The sequence below is a fragment of the Eulemur rufifrons genome, chromosome 2, assembly GCF_041146395.1.
Source record: "Eulemur rufifrons isolate Redbay chromosome 2, OSU_ERuf_1, whole genome shotgun sequence".
Lineage (NCBI taxonomy): Eukaryota > Metazoa > Chordata > Mammalia > Primates > Lemuridae > Eulemur > Eulemur rufifrons.
Window position 1 is genome coordinate 56,593,067 of NC_090984.1, and position 26,649 is coordinate 56,619,715.

Genomic DNA, 26,649 nt, shown 5'->3' on the forward strand with positions numbered 1-26,649 from the left:
GATGCTGGTGAGATTCTGCAGCTGCGGATGGGTAATAGCCAAGCACCACCAACATCAAGCCCTTGGCTGGGGACAGGGATAGACCAGAGAAACGTCAGAGGAGTTTCTCGGAGAACGAACCCAGTGGGCAGAGTTTACTTTGCCTAGGCCAAATGCTGGGTAATTTTTCCCATTCGTGAGTTCACTTATCCTACAAAGAATAGATGTTTTATGACTTGGTATTGAATCAGTCCAGCTGAGGGGATGAAATCAACATTTTTCTTCCATTTCTGTAGCTGAATACTTCCTCGTCCCGGAATAAAGTGTCCCACTTTGAAGCTGCTTCTAGATCTGGTAGAGAAATCTCCCACAGGTTATGTAGAAAGAGCTAGATGACAGTAAGGCTGTTTAATTTAATCCTTGAAATTCTGGGTGAGCTGCTTCTGTCAGGACTGGACTGGTGATTTAAAGGATGTCTCATTTCTGTTTCTGCTGCAGCATCTCTCAATATCAAACGGTAACATACAAGTGGATGCCTCCTTTATGCAAACACTCTGGAATGTACATCCTACGTGCTCAGGAAGTAGCATCGAAGAAGGTGTGCTTTTTTATATGCATTCAGCCCTGGGCCTGCCAGTTTCTCTTGTAGTGTATATATTGACATTTTCTGCTACTTCCCAGCTTCTACCTGAATGTCTGGTACACAGGTAGCATAATTTCAGCTCAGTTGAATTTATTTCTCTGAATTCAGTGTGGATTATTTTCTTTCCTGACTTCTGGTTATAGGAGCATGCCTGACATAATTTTTTAATCCTTTGGAGTCCACTACATGATTATTTTAACACTGCATGCATTCAAGACTTGGATACACACCTTCCCTTGCTCACTGAGTTTTCATTTTTATTTATGGTTACTAGTTATACGTGTACAGATCTCAGCAACTTTAGTTTTAGAAGTGATTATTTGCCAAGAAGGGTGGTGGCATTGTTTATATTTCTCCCCATGCATCTCTCCACATGGGGGAAGGACTTCCTCAATAATAAAAGTATATTTGGCCATTTGTTTTTACTTGTATTTATGGAATGCCATTTAAAAATAAGTGAAATTTTATAACTATTTTATTTTTCCTTCGGAAATAAGATCACCAAACTTTGACGAACATATTTTATTTCTTAGAACCAAAGTCAATGCATCTTGCAAATTATATAATAAACATACTGGCCTTACCTCACCCATAGGCAATACCACAGCTGAGCAGAATAATCAAATGTCAATGACCTATGGGTTATTGCATTACCTTTGTAGCAAGATCAGAATTTTTAAAAATATATCACAGACTTCAGCCCTCTTTAAGTCTAGTAGTTTCGAACTGGAATGCCCTCCTGTGCTTTTATGTTTGTAAAGAGAGGGAAAACTGAGAGCTGTCAGGGTGATACCCTGGTTTCAGAAGGCACCAGGCTGAACTGAAATATCAGAAAAGGACAAATTCTTATCTCTTTTGGCAGCAAGTGGAAGGCTTTGAAAGGCAGGACGTGTTTAGCCCTCTCCTTTGTGCCAAAATTACCCCCCTCCCAAGTCTATTGTCAGTCATTCCCTTTCTATCAGGAATCAAGAAACTCTGGGTTTAAATCTTTCCCAAGAAAGTTTTGACTCAATCTTCTCCATGTTAAATTTTTCATTTTCACTATAGAGATAAAATGATTTCCCGGTCCCAGGGGGTTTGTGGAGATTAATTAAGGAGTGTTTGCAAATCATGTCAAAAAGGTCCTCACAAAAGTGTTGAGTGCCCTTGTTGTCATACAGCCTGGATAGCTCATCACTGAGTCATCTGCTCTGTAGAAAATGCCCTTTCAGCATTCACTGGTGAAAAACCCACTTCACCCTTAAGGACGTAAGTGATCTCCATCACGGTCCTTCTTTCCTGACTGGGCCCCGATATATTTCAATTAAGAAAAGTTGCGATGCACCAGCACTTGGCAGTTCTCTCTGTGGGAGGAGGATATTGATTGAAGGAGCCTGAGAGCTGTAAAGGGGGAACTCCGGATGGGGCTGGCCTCACAGTTGTGAGCTGATAGTTTAATCAAGAGCTTGGTCATGGAGGGTTTTAATTTTCTAAATAAATTGGCTGCTAAGAATTCCCCTGCAGTATATTATGAATAATTTTAATTCAAAAAGGATATAATTTGAAATATTAGTACAACAAGGTACAGGAAAATTGGAAAAAAGACTTCTGAATATTTCAAGGAAATTTAAGAAAAACTTGCCTAGGTGAAAAAAACGAACTAAGGAATATCAGACTGTCATTGTGCAAGATGTGCTGATAACACCATTTTTCCTCTGGCGTGACTTCTCATTCTTACTGTTTTAATCTGGCACCCAAAATGGTTTAAGACAGCACCTAAAGTGATCAAATTATGTGATTTTTTTTTTTTTTTTAAATCTGATACAGACATTGAGTATATTAGGTTCATATGTCTCCTGAGAACAGACTAGCCTGGAGAATTTTTTAATTCAAAGGAATAACAAATCCCATTTCTTTGTGCAAGGTAAAGTTCAGACTGGAACTGCTCTCTTGCTGCTGTGTTCTTTGAATTAAGGCTCAGATTTATTTGAAGACTAATGGGTCATCATATCCTTGAAGTTTATTGTTTTCTTCCCATCTCTGAACTCCATGACTGTTGTGAAAGCTAAGTGCTTATTGACAAAAGCATCTACACTGTTCACTCAGGGATGCTGGAGAGTAATTCTGCTTTCTCCTTTGTGTAATAGGAGTAGCATCCAGATTTGATCTGTTTGTTAAATGCATTGAAAAGCTAGCTTCTCCTTAGACAGTTCTTAACAGTTTGCTACCCCAAGCCCGGCACTTTTCTTTCCCATGACTGCAATTTGATCTGGACTTTGCCACAAATCATACATAATGAGATCATAGAAACCTATCCAGGAATTTAGTATTGGATATATTTACATCCTAGGCAATTGGAAAATCCTTACGTTCCTAACAGTAGTAACATTATAATTTTCCTTTTGGTTTTTATATCAATGTACATACCTTTTTGATGTTGGACTTGCTTATCTCTGAAACCCTGTTTAACTCTCAACGTTAGAATTATTTTGACTTTTTTGCCTTTCTGCCTGAGGCCTGAATTCATGGAATCCCTGGTTTACCAAATGCATCTCTGTCAGTGTTTTCTGTAACTGTCTCAAGTCTGCATGAATTTGCCCCTTTTTAAACATGCTGTTCTCTTTAGTAAACTTGCCATCAGTTCATGGTAGAATGTATTATAATTCTCACGTAGGATACCTACTTGGTGGGCATGTAGTACGTCTCTTCCACGGTCATGATGAGTGTTTGACGATACCATCTACAGACCAGAATGATTCCCAGCACAGGTAAGTCAACAGCTTCATCCTTCTCCTAGCTGTTTCCAGTCTCAGGTGACTCACACTAAAGAGTCTGCATTTATATTTGGCCACATATGAATTCCGTACATGTTGATCAATTGGCAAACCTTCCCCCAGACACGGGTTCCAGTTTGTAAAACAGGAATGGCAATACGGTGGAGCTTGCTCACTGGAAGAGCTATGTACACATGTCTGCTTAGGCCAGCTCTTCTGTAGTGCTTCCTGATTGCTTCATTTGCTTTGGTTGCTCCAGAATCTAAGAAGTTTCTGGTAGCATTAATCGTAGATGGAAACATCCACTTTGTCGATGGAAATCAGGCTAATCATTCTAGCGAGTCTGTGTCTTACACAAATCATTCACTAGGCTCTTCAAAGGCAGATCATCTCTATTCTTCTCCTTTTGTGTACTAAGTAAATATGGTGGAGTTTGTTGATTTGGTTTTGCTTATTACCAAATAGTGTTGGAGAAACCAAATCAATATCCAACGAGAGCTGGATTTAGCAGGAGGTGGTGCCAAGGGCAGCACCGGGAGGGTGCCGCTCAGGGTGACACTTTCTTTGGTCCTGTAGTTGACCCTTGATGAATGCTTTTCAAAAATGTAAAACCATGAGATGGAAAATATTAATCCAAGTCTTAAATTCATACCACAGAGTCCTTTAGTAGTCGGTCATCAAAGGAACAGAGCACAAAAAGCTTGGCCCTATAACTATAGAAAGCTGATATTAAAAAATCCAACCTCAGGTCCAAATTAGACTGAATTTGGGACAGCAGTGAGTCTGATCTGCTGGTAATGCTTTCCTTTCCTTTTGTGTGGTGACTACAGGAACCTTGTCCACTGCATTTATTTTGCTTCATTAGAAATATGGGCTCACAAGTCTTCCCAACTTAGAGATTGTGTAGATCAGCCTCCTGCCAAAGGTCATGCACTGGCTGATTTCAGACAGGAGCCTGGAAGCCAGAGCTTCTCACTCTCCATGGGAGCTCATTCCTTATCTGATGTACTAAAAGACTCCCAGAAGCAATGTGCTTGAATGTATTATTACATGCCTTAGAAATCATCCACTGGAAATAGGCATTTCTTACAGTTTGAGTTTCTTCCTACTTCCCTCATCCTCTAAATACCCCTTCTTGGGAACCAGATGTGACCCAAAACAGTGTCTAGGACACATAAAGCACAGACCTATGTCAAGTGCCCTGGTTCATTCATTCACTGCCTCCCTGGGACTGATCCAATGGTTGATAGTTATCTCTGAGTAGAAAAGTTAGGTTGACCTGATTTCCTTTAGAATTAAGAACTCCCTACCCTATCATGTGATCCTATTCAGTTGCAGTTTTCTTTTTCTTTCTTTTTATACAGTGAAACTATGCATTAGCCTATGTATTGTCTCTTTTATATCTTATTCTGCATCAAGGGGAAGATTTGCAGGTGAATAAAGAACTAAAGTGTTGTGAGTCTTACAGGATTATCTACATCTAAGAATGGAATACACCAGAACTTCACTAGTGCATTCTTCCCATTCCTGTTCCATTTTTAAGGGTAGGAATTTGGAAAAAGTGAAGTGTTCTCTATGTGCAGCCCCCAACGTTCCTGTCATTAAAATTAGAGCCAAATTAGAAATAGCCAGGAAACCATGCTACTTGGAGAGGCTTGTCATTTAGTGGGTATTCCTATCAAGTTCTCCAGCAAAATCCTGCTTAAAAAGAAAGGCTGGGCAAGTGTGTGGAGGGAGGTGGTGGGGAGAGTTAGGTAGATGGAGAGAGGTTCCCCAAATGGGCACACTGAAGCAGACATGCACCTGTCACTTAAATAAGAGTGGAGGTGGCCTTCCCTCAGCTGAAGAATCCATAGGCGCTAATTCATGTTTTGGAAAAAAAGAAATTCACTATAAAAATCAGAAGGTGGTGTATCCCTTTCCTTTATAAGGGAGCATGAAGGGGTTGAGACTGGGGCAAGTGAGCAGCTATTCAGCACACAGGAACCTGAATTTCTGTATCAACTGGTCTTTCACTCAAAGCAGGATGCCTTGGTGTTATTTGATGTCTAGGTGAGGTGAGTGAGAAGCCTCATCACTGTCTTCTGTTGTCAGGTAAATCCTTAGAATTGGCCAGAATGGCAAGGAACACCAAAATCTGCGGGAGGAATAGAAAATAAAGATCATGCTAAGAGATCCCAGAGGCCACTAAGCATGCAAGTGTTCCATTGTATTGGCCTGACTCTCCAGAGGAAGTCATTTTAATTCCCTCTAAAGCCTGGGAGCAGCCAGGCCAGGCACTGAGGCTGACTGTTCCAGAGTGGAAACCCGAGATCAACAGTCTAACACTCTGAGCTCTGATCCTTGCCTCTGGCTTGTCAGACACCCTGGGATAAGTTACTTAACCTATTGAAGCTAAGGCTAAGCTGTCAGCCAAGCTTTCAAAAGCGACTCAGCTTGCCACCCACTCCTCTCCTTGGAATTGTTTTAGAGAAGGAGAACAAGTTGTTTCAACCTCAGTAACCTTGTCAAATTAATTGGAGCAGGCCGCCCAAATGTCCCAGGTGGGAAGAACGAACCGTCAGGAATCCTTCAGGTGTCAGAGGTAGAGAGTCCTCTAGTGCCAGCTCCAGTGCTGTTTCACCTGTGACCTCAGGTGAGCCACTTCACTGTCGCCACCTGAGTGATCCTTCCAGCCCTTGCTGAAAGGGGAGAAGCATCAGTGATAATCTCAGCAAATCTTGAGTGGCTGGGTCGTCGGCGCAGTACCTGGTACAGAGACACCTTTGCTGTCAGAACTCTAAAGTCTGTAGGATTTTTTTCCTAATATTTATTATCTCCTGATAACATGTGCATTTGTAAAAGGTTTAGAAATGTCCTCTATAATCCCACCTTCCAGAAGTACCACTGTTAATGTTTCATAATATTTCTGTGCCATTAGTGTGTTTTTCTATGCATGTTTATTTATATTTGAACAAGATTTGGATAAATCTACAATATATAGTAGTTTGTACATCCCTGAACATCACTGTGCACATTGATTACTTTAAAAAAAAACAAAAAAACATTAAGTTCTCACAACCATTTTGTGATGTACCTACCCTTAGTAGACCCATTTTACAGATGAGGAAGCTGAGGAACAGGGAGTTGAAGGGGTTTGTCCATGGTCACACAGCTAACAGATTCAAACTCAGGTCTGTCTGGCTTCCAAGCTCATATTTTGAACCAACTTGTAATTATAATTAAGTACACATGCACATTTCCTCTTCACCTCTATAGTGTACCTACTGTCTTCAAAATCTAGATCAACATACTTCTGGGGCTTGAGTGTTTCAATTGTGAGATATACAAATCCTCTATGGTTGGAGGTAAGATTTTAAATTTGCGAATATAAGTGCAGTTAAATGATCAATCTTGATCAATGGTCACAAGATTGTCAAAGTGGCCGGGCTCAGTAAACCAGGTAATCTGAGGATCACTGTCCTTGGGACATTTCCTAAACTATGATAGTTAGTTTAATTCTATGTAACTTGTGATCTAGGGTGGTTGATCCCCATTGTAAAAAAACTAAGATTTTGCTGATTACTAGAAAAAACATCAGACAAATCCAAATTGAGGGACATTTCACAAAATATCTGACCAGTACTCCTTAAAACTGTTAAAATGAAAAACAAGGAAAGACGGGGAGACTGTAACAGATCAGAGGAAACAGAGGAGACATGACAGCTAACTGCAATGTAGTATCTTGGATTGGATCCTGGAGCAGGAAAAACACTTTAGTGAAAAATTCAGTTGAAATCCAAATAAAGCCTTCAATTTAGCTAGTAATGACATACCAGTGTTGGCTTCTCAGTTTTGACAAATGTACCCTGGTAATGTAAGATGATAACATGAGGGGAAACTGAGGGAGACTATACAGGAGCTTTCTGGACTATCTTTGTAACTTTTTTATAAACTTAAAATTTTTCGAAAACAAAAATTTTATCTACAAACACATTAAAACTGGTTTTGAACTCAGAAAAGGAGGCAATGGTACAGTAATAAAATCGCAAACACTGCAACAACTGAACATAAAGCTTTGTTCTAAATATCCTAGAACATTGAAAATGAATTAACGCTGTATTGAATATGTATTTTAAAAGTACAAGTACATTTTTAAAAGATACACTGCTACGTCAAGGAGCTTACCCTGAAAGAATTGGAGCCTTCCATGGTGTGTAACTGGGCTGTTTTGACTCCGGATACAGAAACAGAGATGTTCTTGTCCCTGTCTTTTCATCATGCATCTGAGACCCATGAGTGTCTACGATAGGGGCATGATGAGCCGCTCCCTGCCCTTTGGCAGCTTTTGTCCCTCCTGAGAGAGTGAGACTGGAAAACACTACCTCCCTTTGACTTCTGCTTTGTACCCCGCTGACTTGGGGAGGGCTTAGACAAGCAGCAGGGGCTGAGCAGCCTCTGCAGGGAGCTGTTCCTCACCCGGTGCTGATCCGTGTCATGCACGTAGGAGCTGATCTCCAACTCTGCTCACAGGAGAATATTCTACGAAGCTGGGGGAGCTGGGACACGAGCCAGGTCTCTGTGGAGAGTGGAACCCCTTCGGATAAGGTAATGGAGGGCCTGGGGGTGCTCTTTGCAAAATTACTTTTTTTAATCGCCAGTAAAGTCCATCCTCTTAAACATTTCACTTGTTCCCCATTACCTGGCAAATCCTCAAAAGGCTTTGGTCCAAAGTTTGGAAATTTCTGTGACTTTGTTTTTAAAGAATAACGCACACACATAGACAGACACACACACACACACACACACACACGATTTCTAAGATTGCTGTTTTGACTCTGAGGCTAGTCAGCTCTGCTGCCCTTGCAGCGGCTGGGTTACAAGAGGCAAGCTTAGATGGCCGCAGAGAACCATCAAAGTTCTCCTCCCATTCATTTTCTTAAACAGATTCTCTGGAACCTGGATAAGTCTTCTCTCTCCTCTCAGTAGCTTTGTTGGTGCCAGTAGCATTAGCTTTATGTGACAGAGACAGGTAGTTGTGATGGCATGGGATAAAGACTGACTAAAGCTTCACTGGAAATGTGGCTGTAAAGAAAACAATACATACCAGGACTTCCTAGAGGCAATATTGTACCTGGGTAGAAGGAACAATACCTGGGAAGCAGGTGACTTTCCAGCCAGAAGCTTGAGTAACCACATGTGGTTGCTAAACTTCAAACCACTGAGGGGGGACCTTTATTTGGCCGAGAGGGTTTGCGAGTTAAGGCTAGAGCTACACTGCTGGGGATGAGAGAGGAGGGTTAAGTGTCAACCTCTGGCTTTCCTTTTCTGCCTTTCCCTCCAGCTTTGTGCTTAGTCTCATGAGGGGTGTATGCCCCAAGGGGGTCCTCAAGATAATCCACTGGAAAACAGAAGAAAATATTAGAACCTCTCACATCACACACACACATGCATTCACATTTTTTACTGAGACACTGGAGACTGCAGTTTTAAAGAATATTGGTTTCAAGGAATACTCAATTATTAACTGTCTTGAGGCATTTGTATTCTCTTTCAGCCCTATTAAAAATCTAACAGTAATATACTATTCTCAGGATATTAAGCATGGCCTTCTTGCTTAATGGGCTTTTTAAAAAGTCAAAATATAATAGGTATGTGGCATGTGTATATAGTTCTAGTTATGGTTTGTTCATTTCTCCGGAGACCTACACATGAAGAATTTAAGCCTTTTATCAATGTGATTTGGACTCATTGGTGCTCCAGAAAGTTTGATAAAGTGGAAAGTGATTTTAAAATTTGACACATTTTATTCTAACTTAAAAGATCAACTTTGAGTTACAGACTATTCAGTGAATAATTTCTCCCCTAACACTTACCATAACTTTTGTTGAATGCTAATCTTTTGATGAAGGGCCGTGGAAAGGTTGGCGTTCAACACGGGATCATCCTTGTCTCAGTCCACTCATCCTGCTTTGCTTTTCTTGCATAAAATTTATCTCCTCCTGACATAACTCAGTATTTACTTATTAAGCTTGTTTGTTGTCCTCCTGTCTCTGGCAAGGGTAAGCTACACAGGTATTTTTACTATTTCTCAAAGATAGCGCTCTGTGGTAGTAAAATATTTGAGTTCAGATGACGCATTTAGAAAGACTTTGTTTTCTCAGAACCAAGTTTTCATTAAAAGACAAACTTCCCATCCGTTTGGGGGTTATTTGCATCAAGATGCTTCAGTGGACTAAGGGAAAATTGGAACCTTGGGACTTCCAGTTACATTACACCGTTGACCTGTCCTCCAGATTATATTCCTTGTTGATGTCCTGAGAGGGCCTGAGACAGCACTGGGTTATAGGCAGATGTGAAATCCTAGAACAAGCCAGAAGACAGGGGCTTTGTCCCCTAAGGATGACCACTAGAAGGGTCATACTTCTGCTCACATGTGTAAGAAGGCACAAGATAAATACGAAAAGAACTTATTTTTGTATAAATACAATCTTTTGTCCATTTCATCTGCCCAGCTGGAGCGGCAGTAACATCAGATGGGGCCAGGCTTTCCGACTCCGGCATCTGACCACAGGCCACTACCTGGCCTTGACAGAGGACCAGGGCCTCCTGCTGCAAGACCGGGGGAAGTCAGACACCAAGTCCACAGCCTTCTCTTTCCGGCCGTCAAAGGTAAGGTGTGGTAAAGTGGACTTTGACCCTGTTCTAAAAGTGAAAGCTCCGAAACCTCCAGGTAGAACTATAACTGAAAAAGAAAGTAGTCTGGAATAGAGTAAAATCCAAAATTAGACGTAAGCTAAACACGCTCAGCGTATCTGCCCAAAATAAGAAGGAAGATTAATCAAATTGCTGTGTGTCCCGTAGAAGTACCTTTTTAAACATTGCTAGCTTTCTCCTGTGGCCAGACAACCATATACCTTATAGAAAATGAATTCTCTGGAAAGTATAGACTAACGAAAACCTATGAGAGCTCAATGATGTGCACCAGCTAATTCATCAAGGCAGCATGAACACTTAAGTAGAAATTCAAATTCATAGGTAACTTGGTTTGGTTTACTAGGACCAGCCACAGAATTGGCTACGTGTTCTTTGCATCTTGGTTTGCTATATTACCTCCTTCCTCTCAAATGTGGCCTTTACTTGTAAACGGATCTGCCTTCCCTTTCTTGACCGAGCTTCCTGGTTTCACTTGGGAGTGTAATGAAGTTTTTGTGACAGCTGGTTGCATTATTAGCAAAAAAAAAAAAAAAAAAAAAAAAAACCCTCACTGTCTTTTATCTTTTGAATTGAGTTCGTGAAGGAATATGTGTACCTTGCATGAAGGTTGAAGTAGGAGGAGAGTGGAAAACCCTAGAAAACACAAGGATCACAGGAATGGACATTGTTGCTCAGAAGCTAATGCAAAATGTTGTCATTGTTTAATCCATTCTAAGTTATTTTTAATAACTTCTAAATTATAGTCTTCACTCCTGTAAAACCATGGTAACATGGGGACTTGAGTTTCAGAGCTACATTTGTTTAAATCCAAAGGTGATTTCTTTCAGAAAGATGCAGAGAAGACATAATTCTGGACACGTGATCATCTTGCAGTTATTAGTATTATATAAAGTTACGAGTACCTCCCCCACCCTTTTCATTGGCTTTCTCTGCTCCTCAGATCTTTAGCTTTCTCCTGTCCATCCCCAGCCTTCATTAAGAAGAAGCCTATGGTAGTGGGTCAACCCCAAGTGAATAGCTTTGCCATTTGATGTGTATATAGACAACTATTTTATTCAAACATCCATCTTTAATGTTCAGCCAGGTTTTGACTCTGCATAATTCAGAGCTGGGTCTAGTTGGATGGTCGGAATTGCATGCTGAGCTAACTTCTGATGGACAGTTGGATGGTCTGCCACTTTGATTGTTCTGGAAAGATCATCCAAGCATAAGAAAGGCTCTGCACAGACAGATGCACAGTTACCGGGAAGTCTGCACTTCCTCAGACGAAAGCTCAACATCTCCTTAGGGAGCTTCGTCTCTGCTTTCATTCTTTCTTGCTCTCTTCCAGAAATAGATCTTGATTTGTGTTCTCCACACGATTTCAGTAAGGGGTTATTGATGATTCTGTTCGTGTAGGACTAGGGACATTTGAGACAGGGTATCTCTGCTTCCTAATGCATCTGAGGGAAACAGTCTTTCAGCTCTGCACTTCCTTGAAGCAGGGGCTCGGAGTTCTTTTCCCTTCATTTTATGGTTCTGTGGTCTTTTTAGGCCCAGAAACTCTTTGGCATAGTTTTTTCTCCCTTAAATTGCCCTACATCAGAATTAGGCTTTTTTTACACCTATATTTCAAATACTAAAATATGTGAGTTTCCTGCCCACATCTTTGTAAACTCTCCTCAGATGGCAGTCATCCATCTGATTCTCTTCCAGTGGTGCGTTGGCTCCTTGATGTCATTCTTTTTTTCTGAGCGTATCTCCTTCATGTTACTAACATTTTTTTTTTTTTTTTAGATTCCCAGCACAAGAGGGATTTGAAATTCAAATTTATATCTATTTAGTAAACATTTTGGCCTCCAGGAAGTGTTTAGAGGCTAAAAGAATCAGTGAAACAAAGCAACAGAAGAGTCATAAGAACAAAGAGAGGCAGGATCACATCCTTCCCCGAGAGACAACTGGGACATGGGGTGGGGGGATGAGAGCAGGGGGAGCAGGTGGAACATGACAAATGACTCACCATGGCAAGTGACCAAGCAAGTGCCTTCTAAGAATGCCAGCATGGCCCTTTTCTTATCTGATCACTCTGTCTCCTTTCTCCTTGGCCCACTCGGGATGTGCTGCCCCAGGACAGAACAATGACCTCGAGGTCTTTACCATTTCAGAAAAAGGCTCTCTGACAGCAGAGGAATCAGGCAGCCTTCCAGGGAGCTGGCAGGATCCTGTTCCAAGGGACTCTTCCATCGCGTCTTTCCTGGCTCAGTCTGTGGAGTGTGGCTTAGCACCATGCTGTGGTCTCTGGGGGAAGCCAGAAAAGCTCAGAGCACCACGGAGGCCGTGTAGCACTCCTTCCACTTGGCACCACTTCTGGCCTCTGAACACATTTTGCCGTCAGAGGGCCCATTGCTTATCTCTCCAAGTCCCTCCATTTCCATGTGCAGGGAGGCAATCGGGGTATGGCTGGAAAGTCATCACGGTATCGTGGGGGCCGCCAGCAATAGCAGGGCTGGAGGTAGAAGTCACCCATGAGTCACATTGTCCTGTGTACTTGGCAGTGTGGATATATTTCACTGGAGTCGCTATTTAGCAAATTTAAGTAACTCTCAGTACAGTGGTAGTCAGCCCAGCTGGCTTCATTTCAATTTGAAAGAAACTGAAATTGAAATGACATAGACTCCATAACAGGCCAAGATATAGCTGTGTTCACACTGGAAACCAGGGCTTCCTTGGGACGTGGTGAGAGCAGGGCCTTTGGCATCTTGGACTGTGAAGCTGCGCAAACAGCACGACCACGTAGGGAGCACACAGCTGCCGCACACAGCCCCAGTAGCTGTGGGAGATGAACGCTGGAGATGCCTTGGTTTCTCCAGACCTCCAGGTGCCTTGTTAGTAAGTGTATTCTTACCTTGCTGGGTGCAGCTGTCTTCCTTAAATACACTCTGTTGTGCTTCCTCTCCCTGGGCAATAGTGATGTCCCCCAGCAGAAAGAGGCTTGGAACTCTCTTTTTCCACGATGTGAAGGTGTTGAGTCATCTGGCTAGCCCTTGCCTGCTGCCGGTGGTATTGAAAGAGTAGACAGCAGCCGCCTGAGACCATGTTTCAGGATGATGGGGGCACAGGAATTGGAAGCGCTCGTTGAGAAGGCCAAGAGAGATGGAGACAATAAGCTATGTCCTATGTGACTGGGGCCATTGGGCAAGGAGTGTGGGGGGGAGAGCAGGGTGTTCATCTGATCCTCTTTGTATGTGGGAGAAGTGGAAAAACAGAAAGACTCCTAGGAGAGGCATCATTTGGGCTTCAGTCATGTGTTTTGGGAGGACACTGTGTTTGCTGAGCCATGAGTCATTTGGTAATGATGGGCTTCCCACCCCATATTACCTGTCAGGTTTCATTAGCCTGTGACAGCTATGACTACTAAATCAGGGGCCATGGAGCAGCTGCAGGTGCATGTTAACATCCTGAACAGGCTGCCTTTATGTAGGAGATGGCAGGTGCCCCTGTGGGTCTTGTATGTGCGTGATAAGACAGGGGCGTGGTTGAGCCTCACTGAGGGGTGACCAAGTCCCAGCACCAGCTGCAGTGATTGGCCCAGGCCTGGCTCAGATGGACTCACACTGAGGTCTTTGACCAAGCTACGTGAAACATGTAGAATAATGTGCAGAATGTGATCTTGATCAAGGTCCCCCTCCCTCCACCTCAGCAGGATGATCCAAGTCAAACTGGAGGTCTGGGATCTATTTTTGCCTTGAACATACAGCATCACAACCCTGTCCCTCTAATCTGAGGGACATGGTGTGCTATGAGACATGGCATGACTTCAGCATTGCCCAGATCTGGCCTTGACTCCATCTGCTCTCTGTGAGACCTGTAACACAATTCTTAATCTATTTGCCCCTCCTTTGAAGTCTGATCCTTTTAGATCTGACCCTGTCCTGCCCTTCCATCATGTCTCTTGCTTGCTTGCCTTGAGCTCCAGCATACTAATTATATATTGGTCTTTGAGCATGTTACTTTTTTCTCACCACCAAGCCTGTGCCTAGTTGCTCTTGGCCCTCCACACGCCACCACTAAGAGCTCCTTCCACTTCCAGGCAAGTGTCAAGTGCCCCCATGAGAGGAGAGAGGATGACTCACTCCTGCTTCTGTTGCAGCCATCCCTCCTTGACTGGGAGCCCCTAGGTGACAAGAACCATACATCCCCTCTTTTGCCTTGTATCCCAGCATCTCACACAGTGTGTAGCATGTAGGAAGTTGGGAAATTGCTCTCTGAAAGGATACGTAAATATTGTCATACAGTGAAATTCAGAGTGAAGTCCTTTTCATTTTAACCTTTGTCCTTTTCATAGACATGTCCTTGCCATTGTTGTGTAATCATTTTGCTATCATAATCCCTTCCCTGTATACACATTCAACGAGAGAGATTAATTTTATTTTGAACATCTAAGTCAAATTTCTGTGAACTTGATTTCACATCATTTTTCCGTGGTCTTGACATTGCAAGGCCATTCCCCAAGGATTGTCAGCTAATGTGATTTAATATTTACTCTGGCGTGGCGATACTGTCTATTTAGATGTCATGTCTCAATGTCAGTTTACAGCACTGAATTCCTTTCAGGGAAGGGTGAATTAATAATGTTAAAGCAGACCTGGTTACATGTAGCCATTTATTTTATAGCCACTTTAAAAGCGCTTTAAAAAGCCACTTTAAATGACCATACCATAAGTCTTGAATGATTGAGATAGAATCTCAAATCTTGTCTATTTCACTGTGTGAGGGCATAGAGCTGTCATTGTCCTCAATTAGAGGACATTTTTCCTTAATGTATAAAATCATTAAATTCACTTTAGTAAACATTTATAAAATACCTACTATGTGCTAAGCATGGTGTTCTTGGCCAAGCATGACTTTCCTGTCTGCCTTTCACATGCCCTTTAACCTCAGAGCCTCAGCAACCCTAAGCAAGGCGGCAGCCGGGCTCGTACTGTGTCAGTCTGTGAAACACTGATGCTGAAGCATTGGTTTCCTCACCTAGTTACAGGTGGAAAAGGGAGGGAATAGAGCAAAGGAGGAAAGTGGAGAGGAAAAAACATGGACGTTACGATTCAAACATCTAAAGAAAACTCCACTTACTACAGCTTCATTTTAAATAAAACCTACAGAGGATTTTAAAAATTTAAATTGGTGTGCTTTCCCTGGTCTTTATTGTTCAAAGTGAACCAAGTAGAGAGGCAGTCAAGGAACACCATGGAGTTTGAAGTGAAAAAAACCTGGGCTCGAACCCTGGCTCTGCCATGTGCTGTTCAACCTTTTTGTAACAATAGAGATAAAGAAATGTCCTGAGGGATTGTTGTGAGGATTAAATGAGACCAGGAAGATGACGTGAGAAGCTGGTTCCTTATCCGTAAAATGGAACAGTGCTGCCTACCTCAGGAGGATGGTACAGGGATTAAATTAGAAATACGGAGACAAGAGCCCAGCACAGTGACTTCTGCTCAAGAAATGTGTCTGCCCCAGTGAGGCAGGTGAATCTGCTCCCCCAGCACATGGTAGACAGCACAAGGTCTTCCCTGTCTTCCCACCCAGCGGAGGCTTTGCAGCCAGCCTCACGGCCAGCCAGGCTCTTAGCAGTGGCTTATAGTGTGTGATTTTTTTTTTTTTTTAAAGCAATACTAAGGCCTCAAATTCTAGTGAGAAATTCAGAAGGTACTTATATTGGTGTAGAAATGAATCCAAATGTAATTCCTCAAGGTTTCTCCAGAGCCACCTAGGAAAGAGTGGGCTAACCAGGACTTTCTTGAAGGTCACCCCAGCATTTATGAATGGGCCTCATTTTCCCTTATCTACTTTCCCTCTGAAATATTGTTGGGTACTTACAGTCTAAGTTGTCTTCTGTGCTGACAAGTGGTTTAATTGTATTAATTAACAGCAAATTTCACTTAAATAAGCATGAATTAGGATCTGCCCCGTTCCAGATATCACCCTAGATACTAATGCCATAACTTACAACTCAGCCATCTCTGGCCATATTTCTTTTTCAGTCCATCATTCACATTGATGCTGGACTAGTTGTTCTAAGATGCAACCTTTGTGTCTCAGTGGCTTTCCATCACCTATGCTAGCTTTGCCCAAGAGGTGTTCTAAATAACGATTCTATAGGGAAAAATAAGCAAAATGCTGCATTAAGCAGAGTTCAGGAGGTTGTTTTGATTTTTTTTTTTTTTTGGTTGATGTTGTTTGCTTTTTACTGTAGGACTAAGAATATATGCTATCATAATATTCCCTTTGATCCTTAGAAGAAGATATATTTGTCCAAAGTCGACTTTTCCCATAGAAAGTCGATTAACATTATGAGTTTGAGAAACACAAATCTATAGGATAGAATTCAGAGTTTTTAATTTTTGTTCCTGTCCCTTTCTGGATTTCACCCTTTTCCTTGCCATGCTGTGCCCATCTTCTAGAATCCCTTTCCCTCCAAATTCCCCTTCGCTCCTTGCTCCCCAGGCTGGGCTCACATCTGGTATAAATCTTGTGTAAAACCACCCCTAATTCCCCTGGCAAAATTACTCCCTCTTCCAAACTCCAATCGTACTTTGAACATAGACCATATCACCTTGTTGCGGTTATTGATTTGTAAGTATAACTCTTAAAGTTTGTACTACCCCAAAGCCATTTTTTAATAAAGTAGTAGTATACATTTTCAACATTTTCTTTAAACAACTAAAACATGGATACAATTAATCACTTAACTATGCTAATGGTAATAATAACCACTCAAATAATTCTGTTCAAATGACAAATGGGCTTTGGGATTATACCTGCTATTGAATTCTGTCCTGTTACTTACTAGCTATGTGGCTTTAAGCAAGTTGTTCATTCTGCAACCTTCAGTTTTTTCATCTATAAAATAGTATAATAAAAACAGTAGGGCCATTAAAAGTTTAGAGAAAATGTAAAGTATTGTGTATGATACCTGTCACTTTGTAGGTTCTTGGTAAATTCACTTGATGTTGTCGTTGTAAAGTACTTAGCATTATACCTGGTTCAGACTAGACACTGGGCAATTGCTAGTTCTAGTTCTCATCTTTGTCCTCCTAGAAATCTTAAATAAATCTGGAGAGCAGCAACTTGATCATCTAAGCCAAATACTAACATGACCATTATGATGTGGTCCCCAGCATTTCCTTAATAAGCTGTCAGCGGAGGCAGGCAGCTTCAATATTCATTAGGCCATGGAACTTATTCCTTCTTGGATCAACTCAGCTCATCATCTAACATAAGCAAGGTTGATGCAGATAAACAGAGATACAAATTGAATGCCTGCAGAATGATAAAACAGAAACAAATTACTTGTAACCCATTTTAAGCAGAGCACCGTGTGGAATACAAAAGACAAATGAATGCCAGTTTTGCACTTCTAGAGTTTTCAATCTGGCAGAGGGCAGCCAGGGTACCAGTAACAATTTCATACATGTTTTAAAATGTAGGTTTTATTATTATTCACATATGACAAATGATTGGCATTGAAAGATAGTTTGTTACATTTCCCCAGAGTAAGAGGCACCACACACAATGCAGGGTCACATGGTGAAACACTAGGATCAGTCAGGAGGCAGAGAGAGAGAGAGAGAGAGAGAGAGAGAGAGAAAACATGGACCAAGAGCCTTTTTGTAGCTTCCCTGGAAAGGAACAGGTTAAGCAGGATAAGCAGGTTTAGGGTTGGCTAGCTGAACAGAGGGCCTGGGTGATTAGGGCAGAGAATGGTAGCCTGGAGGGTAGGAGCTCTATAAAGGAAGTGGTTGGCTTAATGGGATCTGGATTGGTTTCCATATGAAAGATGTGCTTTCAGGGGTGAGTCCTTTACTATTTTTAGGAATTGACTAGCCCTGGGAAGGGCAGTCCCTACGGGGTCAGCAAGGCCATGAGAGCAGAGAAGATGCACAGGTGTCCTCCAGCTTTGGATGTGGAGACAGCCTGATGGATGAGAGGTGCTGTGTTCTTTTATCTGATGGTCAGCCGGGTGCTGTCACATGAGGAGACACAAGAGAGGCTCAGGAAAACAGTTCATTACACTCACAGGTCCTAGCAGCAGGAGGTATGGTGGCCCACAGGGCCCCATGGGAAAGCACCAGCACGGGCAGGAGCCAGGGGAAGGCCTGGGCTACCGCCTTTACTAGGGTTTCTGTGGTCAAGGCAAGACAGACTGGATAAACAGTTTAGGATTCCCTAGTCTGAATAATTTCAGCAGTCTCTAAGCTATCAAGGAGGTCCCTAACTACCTGGTACCTGGCGCTGAGATGATTAAAGCAGAAGAATATTGATTGCTTCCCGGGGTACAGGCCAGACAGTGGAGGCCTGGCACTGGATTGGTTACTTTGCATATCAAAGACATGCAGCTGAGCCATTTGCTGTCTGAGAACCCGCCAGCCCCACAAGGGCAGTCTCTCCCCAGCCAGAAAGGTTTTTAAGATGTCAAAACATCACAACATACAGAAAATTTAAAAACATAAGTAATATGGATGTAAAGATGCAGAGATGAGGTAGGGGAATGCCTAGCATGAAGCGTAGTGTCACTAAAGGCCCAGAGAAAGAGAGCATTTGGTCTATCAAGATAAGTGCTCAGACTCCAATTTGGTTAAAATATACAGTATATAAGAACTTTAGAAATGAGAATTGAATTCTGCAAGAACTTGGGAATTATTGAAAAGGAGTGATTGAATTAGCCCTATTTAGAAAAGTTCCATTTCTAGCAGTAGGTGACTGCATGGGGCCATATCCAAGTAAAAGCAGTAAGGAGCATTAGTTCATGCTCAAGTTGAAAGGAAATCACTAACCTGCTGTCACTGCATCCAGCTTCTCTGTCCTTGACCTCTTGAACTTCCTTACTGATTTGTCATTGTTTGGGGTTGGGTTGTTTGTGCTGTTGATTTTGTCTCTTAGTTTTTGTTGTTGCTGCTGCTGTTCTTTTAAATTAGAAGTGGCCACTGCAGTGACTACCATAGAACTTTGAAAGATGGGTCTGTTTTGTAAAGGCAGACACAGAGAGACACTCCATTCTACAAAATGATGATCTGTTTATTTCAGTGACTCTAGAAAAACAGATCCTAGTGTTTTTCTTTTCACAAACCCATATTTAAATAAATGAAAAGTGAAAAATGAAGTAACATTTCATCGATAGTTTGAGAATATGTATTATTTTAACCAGACACTAATAGAGATGGATACAATTATTCATATTTAACCACGATAGTGTGCATGTGTGTGTGTGTGTGTGTGTGTTTATTTCACTGTATTAGCTATGGTTAGAGAACAGGCTAGAGATGAACATTTTGGCATCTTTTAAGTCCTGTTTCTGGTGAGAGTGTCTAAAGAGCTGCAGATATTTCTGAGATGAAGATCAAGTGTCCATTGTTTTGTAGAATAAATACCTTCTTGACCAATTGCCTATAAAGTAAATCCTAATATATCAAATTCTGTTTTTCCATTAGCTTATGTTATAAAATTAGAAATATGTTTTTCTGAAAATGTTTACTTTGAGAAATAAGTCATATTTAACAAGCCACCTAAAGTATTAACATACATATTTAAAATAAAAAAGAATTTTCTTATGAAGTATTAGTGTAGCTCAAAGTGATCCTTTAAGTGTATGTGAAATAACTAATTTTGCTTTTATGAAGGTCTGAAGAAAAATAAGAACTTAAATGAAAAATAGATACACATGAAAGAAAAAATTACTGAGCTATATGTATTTATTTCTTCAATATATGTTCATTAAGTAACTGGTAAGTGCTAAATTGTCTGTACTAGGAATCCAAAATAAATTGAAATTTGGCCTGTACCCTTGATTTTTTCATAGCCTGATAAAAAGAAGGTGTCATATAAACAAACACACTTACATTATGATGTGCCAAGTGCTCAACAGGGGAGTGAGGTTGTGCTATACAACAGGAGAGACCAACTCTGCTTTCACAGGAAAGGTGACATCTCAGCAGGGTTTTAAAGGGTGAGTAGGAGTTTGAAGTAGTGGGGAGGAGCACAGACTCTGGAGCTGGACTTCCTGGTTTAAATCTTGGCATTACTTCTTGAGTGATCTTGGGCAAATTATTTCCTTCAGTTTGTCATCTGTAGAACTGGGACAATATCTGTAGCAAGTAGCTACATTAGAGGCTGTTATGAAGAGTTAATACATGTAAAGAACTTGGATCACTGTTAAGCATGGTAAGGGCTCAATACATGTGCTGCTGTTATTAAGAATGAGAGGAATGTTGCAAGCAGAGGGAACAGCATGCTACATTTTTTATCCTGTAAAAAGTCCAAAATACTGCCTAGTTAATGGCTTTTACAAATGAGCAATTTAATGCAAGATGTAGAAAAGAAATGAAAGTAGAGTAGAACCATTCAGAATGGGGCCACAGAGACTCTGATTGATGAGGACAAGAAAAGTTGCCATGCATCAGGGGTCTATTTCATGACACACTCTTGTGACAGGCACTTCAGGTTGTCACTGAGTTGGTAACTGATGCACAGGAAGTCCCTTTTCTATACTGGAGAATAGGTAGTGAAATAGTGACAATTGAAGAACGAAACTCCTTGATTGCAACACACAACCCAGGAAGCCCTAAGAAACTCTTACTACTATGCAAATTATGATCTTAATTTAAGGCACAGTAGCACCCCCTACCTACTCAAAGAGTATCCTTTCTCTGCAAAGTTTTGTAAAAGATATTTATGTGATGTTAATAGATATGTTTAAAGCACCTGAGTTAGGGAAGTTTATGTAGGATAACCATTAAAATTATGGAAGATATAACTTGCTGAAAATAAGTTAATTGGCCAGTAAAGGGTTACTTATTAAGGTTTCTCTATCAGGATGAGGAAAGTAGAAAATACAGTGCAGACTTATATTAAATCAGAACAGAAGAGAGAACCTACCAGCTGCCTCCTTTTCCCATGGATGTTAATAATCACTAAATCAGCCAAAACTTGAAAGCCATTGACTTCACAATTAACAACAGGTGAGGGAAGCAAGCCTTTCTGAAATCCTGGTTTGGACGGGCACATCACGATGATTTTGGTCATCAGTTCCCTGGCTTACAAATGTTGCAAAGGGGATTTGTTTTATGTATTGAGTTACTATTTAATCAACATGCCTATGCTTCTTTCTTTTATGTGTATATGAATTAGGAAATCAAGGAGAAATTGGATTCCAGTCACAAGCGAGATATAGAAGGCATGGGCCTTCCAGAGATCAAGTATGGAGATTCCGTCTGCTTTGTCCAGCATATAGCCAGTGGTCTGTGGGTGACGTACAAAGCACAAGATGCCAAGACACCCCGGCTGGGACCTCTGAAAAGAAAGGTGAGACGTCAGAAGGTTTGGCTGTAATTGTTTTATGCTGAATTGGAAGCAAGTAGGCAATGGAAATGAATCTGAGAATCAGGTGGACGTGATTATATTTTATTTCTTACTATTCTAAAGAGTTATTCTGTAAAAGATTATACACAGTTCCTCTAATACATCAGCCTCATTTGGTTACACTGGCCCTATATTCAATGGAAAAAAAACAGTTGAATATATAGCAAATCTGTGAGGAGGAGGTGGCATTTGTTTAATGCACTCTAAAACCTGATCTCAATGACTGTTGGTGGTCTGCTGTCTTGGGACTATCCACCTCAGTGCTCCCTTCATTTAAATGGATAATTGAGCTATTGTGCCGTTTTCACAATATGGAGACTTGTATAGAATCTCTACAAAGAAAATGCAGATTGCATAATAACAAGCCCACAGGAACTGACGTGCAGAAAGAAACGTTGTGGAATGATGCCGTATCCACAGAGAATGTATTCAGATCTTAGTGGTGGATCACAGCCTGCTACACTGGGAAACTAGCTTGCATACATGCAGCATCTTCTTAGCAGAAAATGAACTGCCGTAGTAGAGTTGCTTTTTGGTAGGAACCAGAGAATGGATGCCAAGGGTGTGATGCTTTTTTTTCTTGAAAAACCCTTACAAAATACAGGTTTGGATAGTCGGGGCGTCCCAGGATAATGTTCTAGGAGGCAGCATACACTGTAGTTAAGATATATCATCCTAATGTGGTAATGATGAAAGGTTTCCCAGAATGCTGGTTATTTTAAGAAAGAATATTGGGAACAAACATAAGGTGATAGCTTAGTTTTGTATAAAGCAAAACATACTAGGAACATATCTAGAAAAGGGAAAATGAAATGATTAAGAGAGGATAGAAAATAGAATAAGAGGCTACATAGACTAGCTTATATGAGGACATCCCTTCCTCTGAAAACAACTACTAAGGCTGGGTAAAACGCAAAACAAAAAACAACAGAAAAACAACCAAACAAACCATTTGAAGATTTCAACAACCAGGCCCCCAGGACATGGGTGCTAAAGATCACACATAGAATGTCAGTGCACTAAGGTGAGCCTGCCTTCATCTCTGTTTTTCCCCTCAGCATGTTTGCTGATTTGCAGAGCTAGGACAGGGGGTCTTCTGTTAGCTCCACTGTGCTGGAAAGACAGAATAGACATAGGGTCAGTCAAGGTTTCTGGGACTTGAGAGGCCAGGAGTCCAGACTGGGGAGAACTACAGAAACGTGAGCCTGAAATTCCGCATGCAGTTTCTCCTGGCACCCTAAGCTGACCATAGACGGAATGTGAAGCCAAGGTAGCCAACAGAAAGCTGCAGCTATGACAGAGGAAAGCAAAGCAGCGACGTTGACAGCATGACAGTACTGGGGAGACATAAGTTGGGGTTCAGGGGTTCAGAGTCCCCTTAGAAAATACAGTAGGTTTTCAGTTGAACCCCAGAAGGGCTGCACCTCAGGACTGAGGGCTACACCCTGGGAATAAGGGCAAATTGAAATTAAATGCTAAAAACTCATCCTCTACCAGCCTACCAGCAGAAAACTAAATCTTCTGTAGAGTACAGTAATATCATTTAAAGTCTCTACAGTTTTTCAAACCTACTAAGGCAATGATAACATTTAAAGAAAGTGGAATTTGTGAAACTTGGCTGTGACTCTGGGTGGGAAGGGCCACACTCCAAGGGCTCTGTCAATGTGGAGAGATCCCAATTTGCATTGTTGATTTATTGTTCCTGTCCCTGCCTTTCTCTTCTAGGACCATAGCCCATAGATCCATTTGACTGTTAGAATATGCATGGGAATTTCGGGGGGTGCTTTCAAAAACTCTAAATGGTGTCATAATGTCGGCCCTTGACAGGCCTGTGCTGCCTTATTTCATAAGGAACAGGTTAAGTTCTCTCTCTCTGAAAACACAAAGGATGCCCAAATCTATGTTAAGCATTTTATGAAATGAATAGAACAGTAATCTAGAAAAACCAATGGAGAACACACACAGTGAAAACCCGGATAGTACCCACTGTACAGGAAGCTCCCTCCTTCCCATACTTGGGGGCTGCTCCTCTCTGTTCTTGGATGTGGGATTCCCGGGAGAGAAAAAAGACTTCAGGAACTGAGCTGCTGGGATCAGCGGGGTTCCTGATAACAACATTCTAACAGCTGCGTGGCACCCAGTTCTCATTGCTTCCTTGTGTGGCTGGCCAGTTGGAATGTGTTATCTGAACAAGCAAAACCTGTGGATTTTGGTCTTTAGGGACCAGAAGTCTGGGACTGAGGCTAAACACAGTGGCAATGTATTGCTAAATCCAAATGCAACATTGTTAACCAGGAAGATCTGACAAAGTAATGTTTTATAACAGTGAGTGAATCCCATAATCAGGACTTCCTTCGCTAAGCTTACACCACAGTATATAGATGGGCGGTAAAGTCTTTTTTCAAAACTGAACGTAAGTTTTTGCAAGCCAGTTTTTGCAAGGAAGAATTTCCTATGTGAATTGATTCTATCAGGAAATGCCTTCAAAAGAATAAAAGATAAGTAAGATATTTTTCACATGGAAAGGAAAATAAGTTGTTTCTTTATGCTTAAAATGAGAACCAAAAATCTTTATTCTGAAGAGCTCTTATGAGAAAGAACCAAAAATCTTTATTCTAAAGATATTTTTTGGAGCCACCCCTTTCATTTACATTTAACTGATTTCTAGGACCTACAAGTTGTCTCTATTCACTCATTCCTCACCCACCCCCGCTCAAAAGGAAAGCAGGCCAGAGAACTTGAATCAGGATCTGACCCTGACTCGAACCAGGGTCAAACCATCTCAATTAACATCATCACATACTTGACCCTTTTAAAGGAAAAAGCTACTGACCTCCACACCAAAACCTTCTAGTCCTACCCCAAAATTGTATCATGACCCTTTTAAAGGAAAAAGCTACTGACCTCCACACCAAAACCTTCTAGTCCTACCCCAAAATTGTATCATGATATCCTTAGTGATCAGTAAGTATGCTTAGCTTCTGGATAACTAATCTAAGTTCAGTATTATACTGTCCCTTATAACAAGTACTCACTGAGCACCTATTGTATTCTAGGAACCATGCCAAATGATTTACCTGTAAATCATCTAATCCACCAAACAGCCCTCTAAGATAAGTCTATATGCAGAAGGTGAAATCCAAAGCAAAGAGGGGTTAAGTAACTTGCCCAAGGTCACACAGCTGGTAAGTGGCACAGCAGGATTAGAACCAAGGTCTGCCAGTACAGACCCTGTGCTTTCAAGTCCCCTCTCTTGCCTTTATGAGAAGCAAGCTACCACCTCGAGCTGCTGTCCTCAGTCCTACAGTTAACTCCCCAGGGTGGCTGTCCTGCAGTAGAGAAGCCCAAGCCTGATCCCAGTGGAGAGTTTTGCTGTAAATTATCTGTCTTCTTCCCCAATTTATCGCTGGAGGAAAAGGCTCTGAACAAAGTGACTTTTCCCATCTCCAAGGGTAAGCTTCCATGTTCATTTTAAGAGAAAAATCTATTATAAAGTATGTTTTCACCCTTTGAAATTGGCCATCTAGGCCCAAAGAATTGATCATGACTCATACCATGGTGGCACATAAAATTTCATTTTTGTCTAAGCACCGTGTCTCAGGAATGGTTCATCTGTCAGTAATAGGGCATCCGAGTGAAATAACTCTGTTAATGTCCTGTTTTCAAAATGGACCCGGGGGGCTTAGTTGGAGAGGAATAAGAGGGATTTGGGAAACACTGCAGGAAATGCCAACTGCCCAGCTGTGGAGTAGTATGTAACCTGGACCTGCTGTCCCTTCCCCTGTGGGTAGGTCATACTGCATCAGGAAGGCCACATGGATGATGGGTTAACACTGCAGAGATGCCAGCGCGAGGAGTCCCAGGCTGCTCGGATCATCCGGAATACAATAGCCTTGTTCAGCCAGTTTGTCAGGTACGTTAGTGCCTTCCCTTTCTCTACCTGGCAGTTTTTACTCTGTCTGGCCTTCAAACCCTATCCACACACCTCCTTTTGATACTATGAGTATTTTCAGGAAATAGTTAAATGCCAGCAAAGAGTTTTACCAGAGATAGTTTGAGACTGAAACTTAGTTCCTGCATAGGTGACCTTTTACTAGCTTCACTCTTTGCCCAACAAATCCCCAAGCCCCACTGGTTATTTGGGTTGCTGTGATGAATACCCAAGGTCTTTGCACAAAAATTAAGTGAAAAGAGCTGGAGCTCTTGGATCCCTTTTGTATTAGTATGAAAAGAGAAAAGGAGCGAGGAGAAACTGATCCATACCCCGTGTGCTGTTTAGAAAGGGTTTCTACATCACTCAGAATTGTTGCTATGGTTTGGATCAAAGTGGATTTGTGTTGGAAGCCTTGGGTTACCCAACTGTGGCTGGGACTTAAATGGGAAAAGTAACAAAACTGCCTGCTTGGATTCTAATCCCTCCAGCCTAAAAATGCTGCCAAAACAGAACTCTATGAATTGTTTTCACCAATTACCATGAGAAACGGATTGTGTTGTAAGCCGTGCAGTGTTCCAAGCCATTCTTCCCTTGTAAGAAATTATCTCTAAAGCCAAGAGGGTATCAATTGCATGTGTGAATTTGTATGAAATGAGAACTTTTTTTTTATAGCTTTACTTTTCTTGTTGAAAGACTGTAATCCAAGGGATGTGTATTAGTGAGGATATAGGCTAAGCTTCTGTTGCATTTCAGAATAAACTTTTCCTTCTTTTTTAAGTAATAAGATAGAGCAGACAGGTGGCTTAGGGAAAATAGGGCAGCCCAGGTACTGGGGCTCGTGTTCCTTCTGCCTTTCTGCTCTAGCATCTCCTACACATTCTTAAAGTATGTCTCTGGACCAGCACATCAGCATCATCTGCAAACTTGTTAAAATGCAGATTCTCAGGTTTTATACCAGACCTACTGAATCAGATACTCTTGGGAGTAAGATCCATCAAATCATATTTCATAGGCCCTCCAGGTGATGCTGATACATACTAATGTTTAAAAACCGCTGCACTGGAATAGAGATCTTAACCTTGGCCACATGTTAGATTCATCTAGGGAGCTTTTAACACCCAAATTTTGAAGCTGTATCTCAAACCAGTTGCATCAGAATCTCTGGAGGTGGGATCCAAATTGCTAGTATTTTATTAAAGCTCTCTAGGTGATTCTAACATTCAGCCACAATTGAGAACTGCTATCCTGGTATA

The 26,649-nt window shown here is 41.5% G+C and overlaps 1 protein-coding gene across 1 annotated transcript in view; it reads left to right on the forward strand.

The window, feature by feature from the left end:
• Nucleotides 1-26,649, forward strand: part of RYR3 (ryanodine receptor 3) — a 342,229-nt gene that overhangs the window by 67,850 nt on the left and 247,730 nt on the right. Inside the window, 6 exon segments of the mRNA XM_069492266.1 lie at nucleotides 478-577; nucleotides 3,276-3,369; nucleotides 7,888-7,962; nucleotides 9,870-10,026; nucleotides 21,232-21,405; nucleotides 25,254-25,375. Coding sequence (XP_069348367.1) covers nucleotides 478-577; nucleotides 3,276-3,369; nucleotides 7,888-7,962; nucleotides 9,870-10,026; nucleotides 21,232-21,405; nucleotides 25,254-25,375 — 722 coding nt within the window.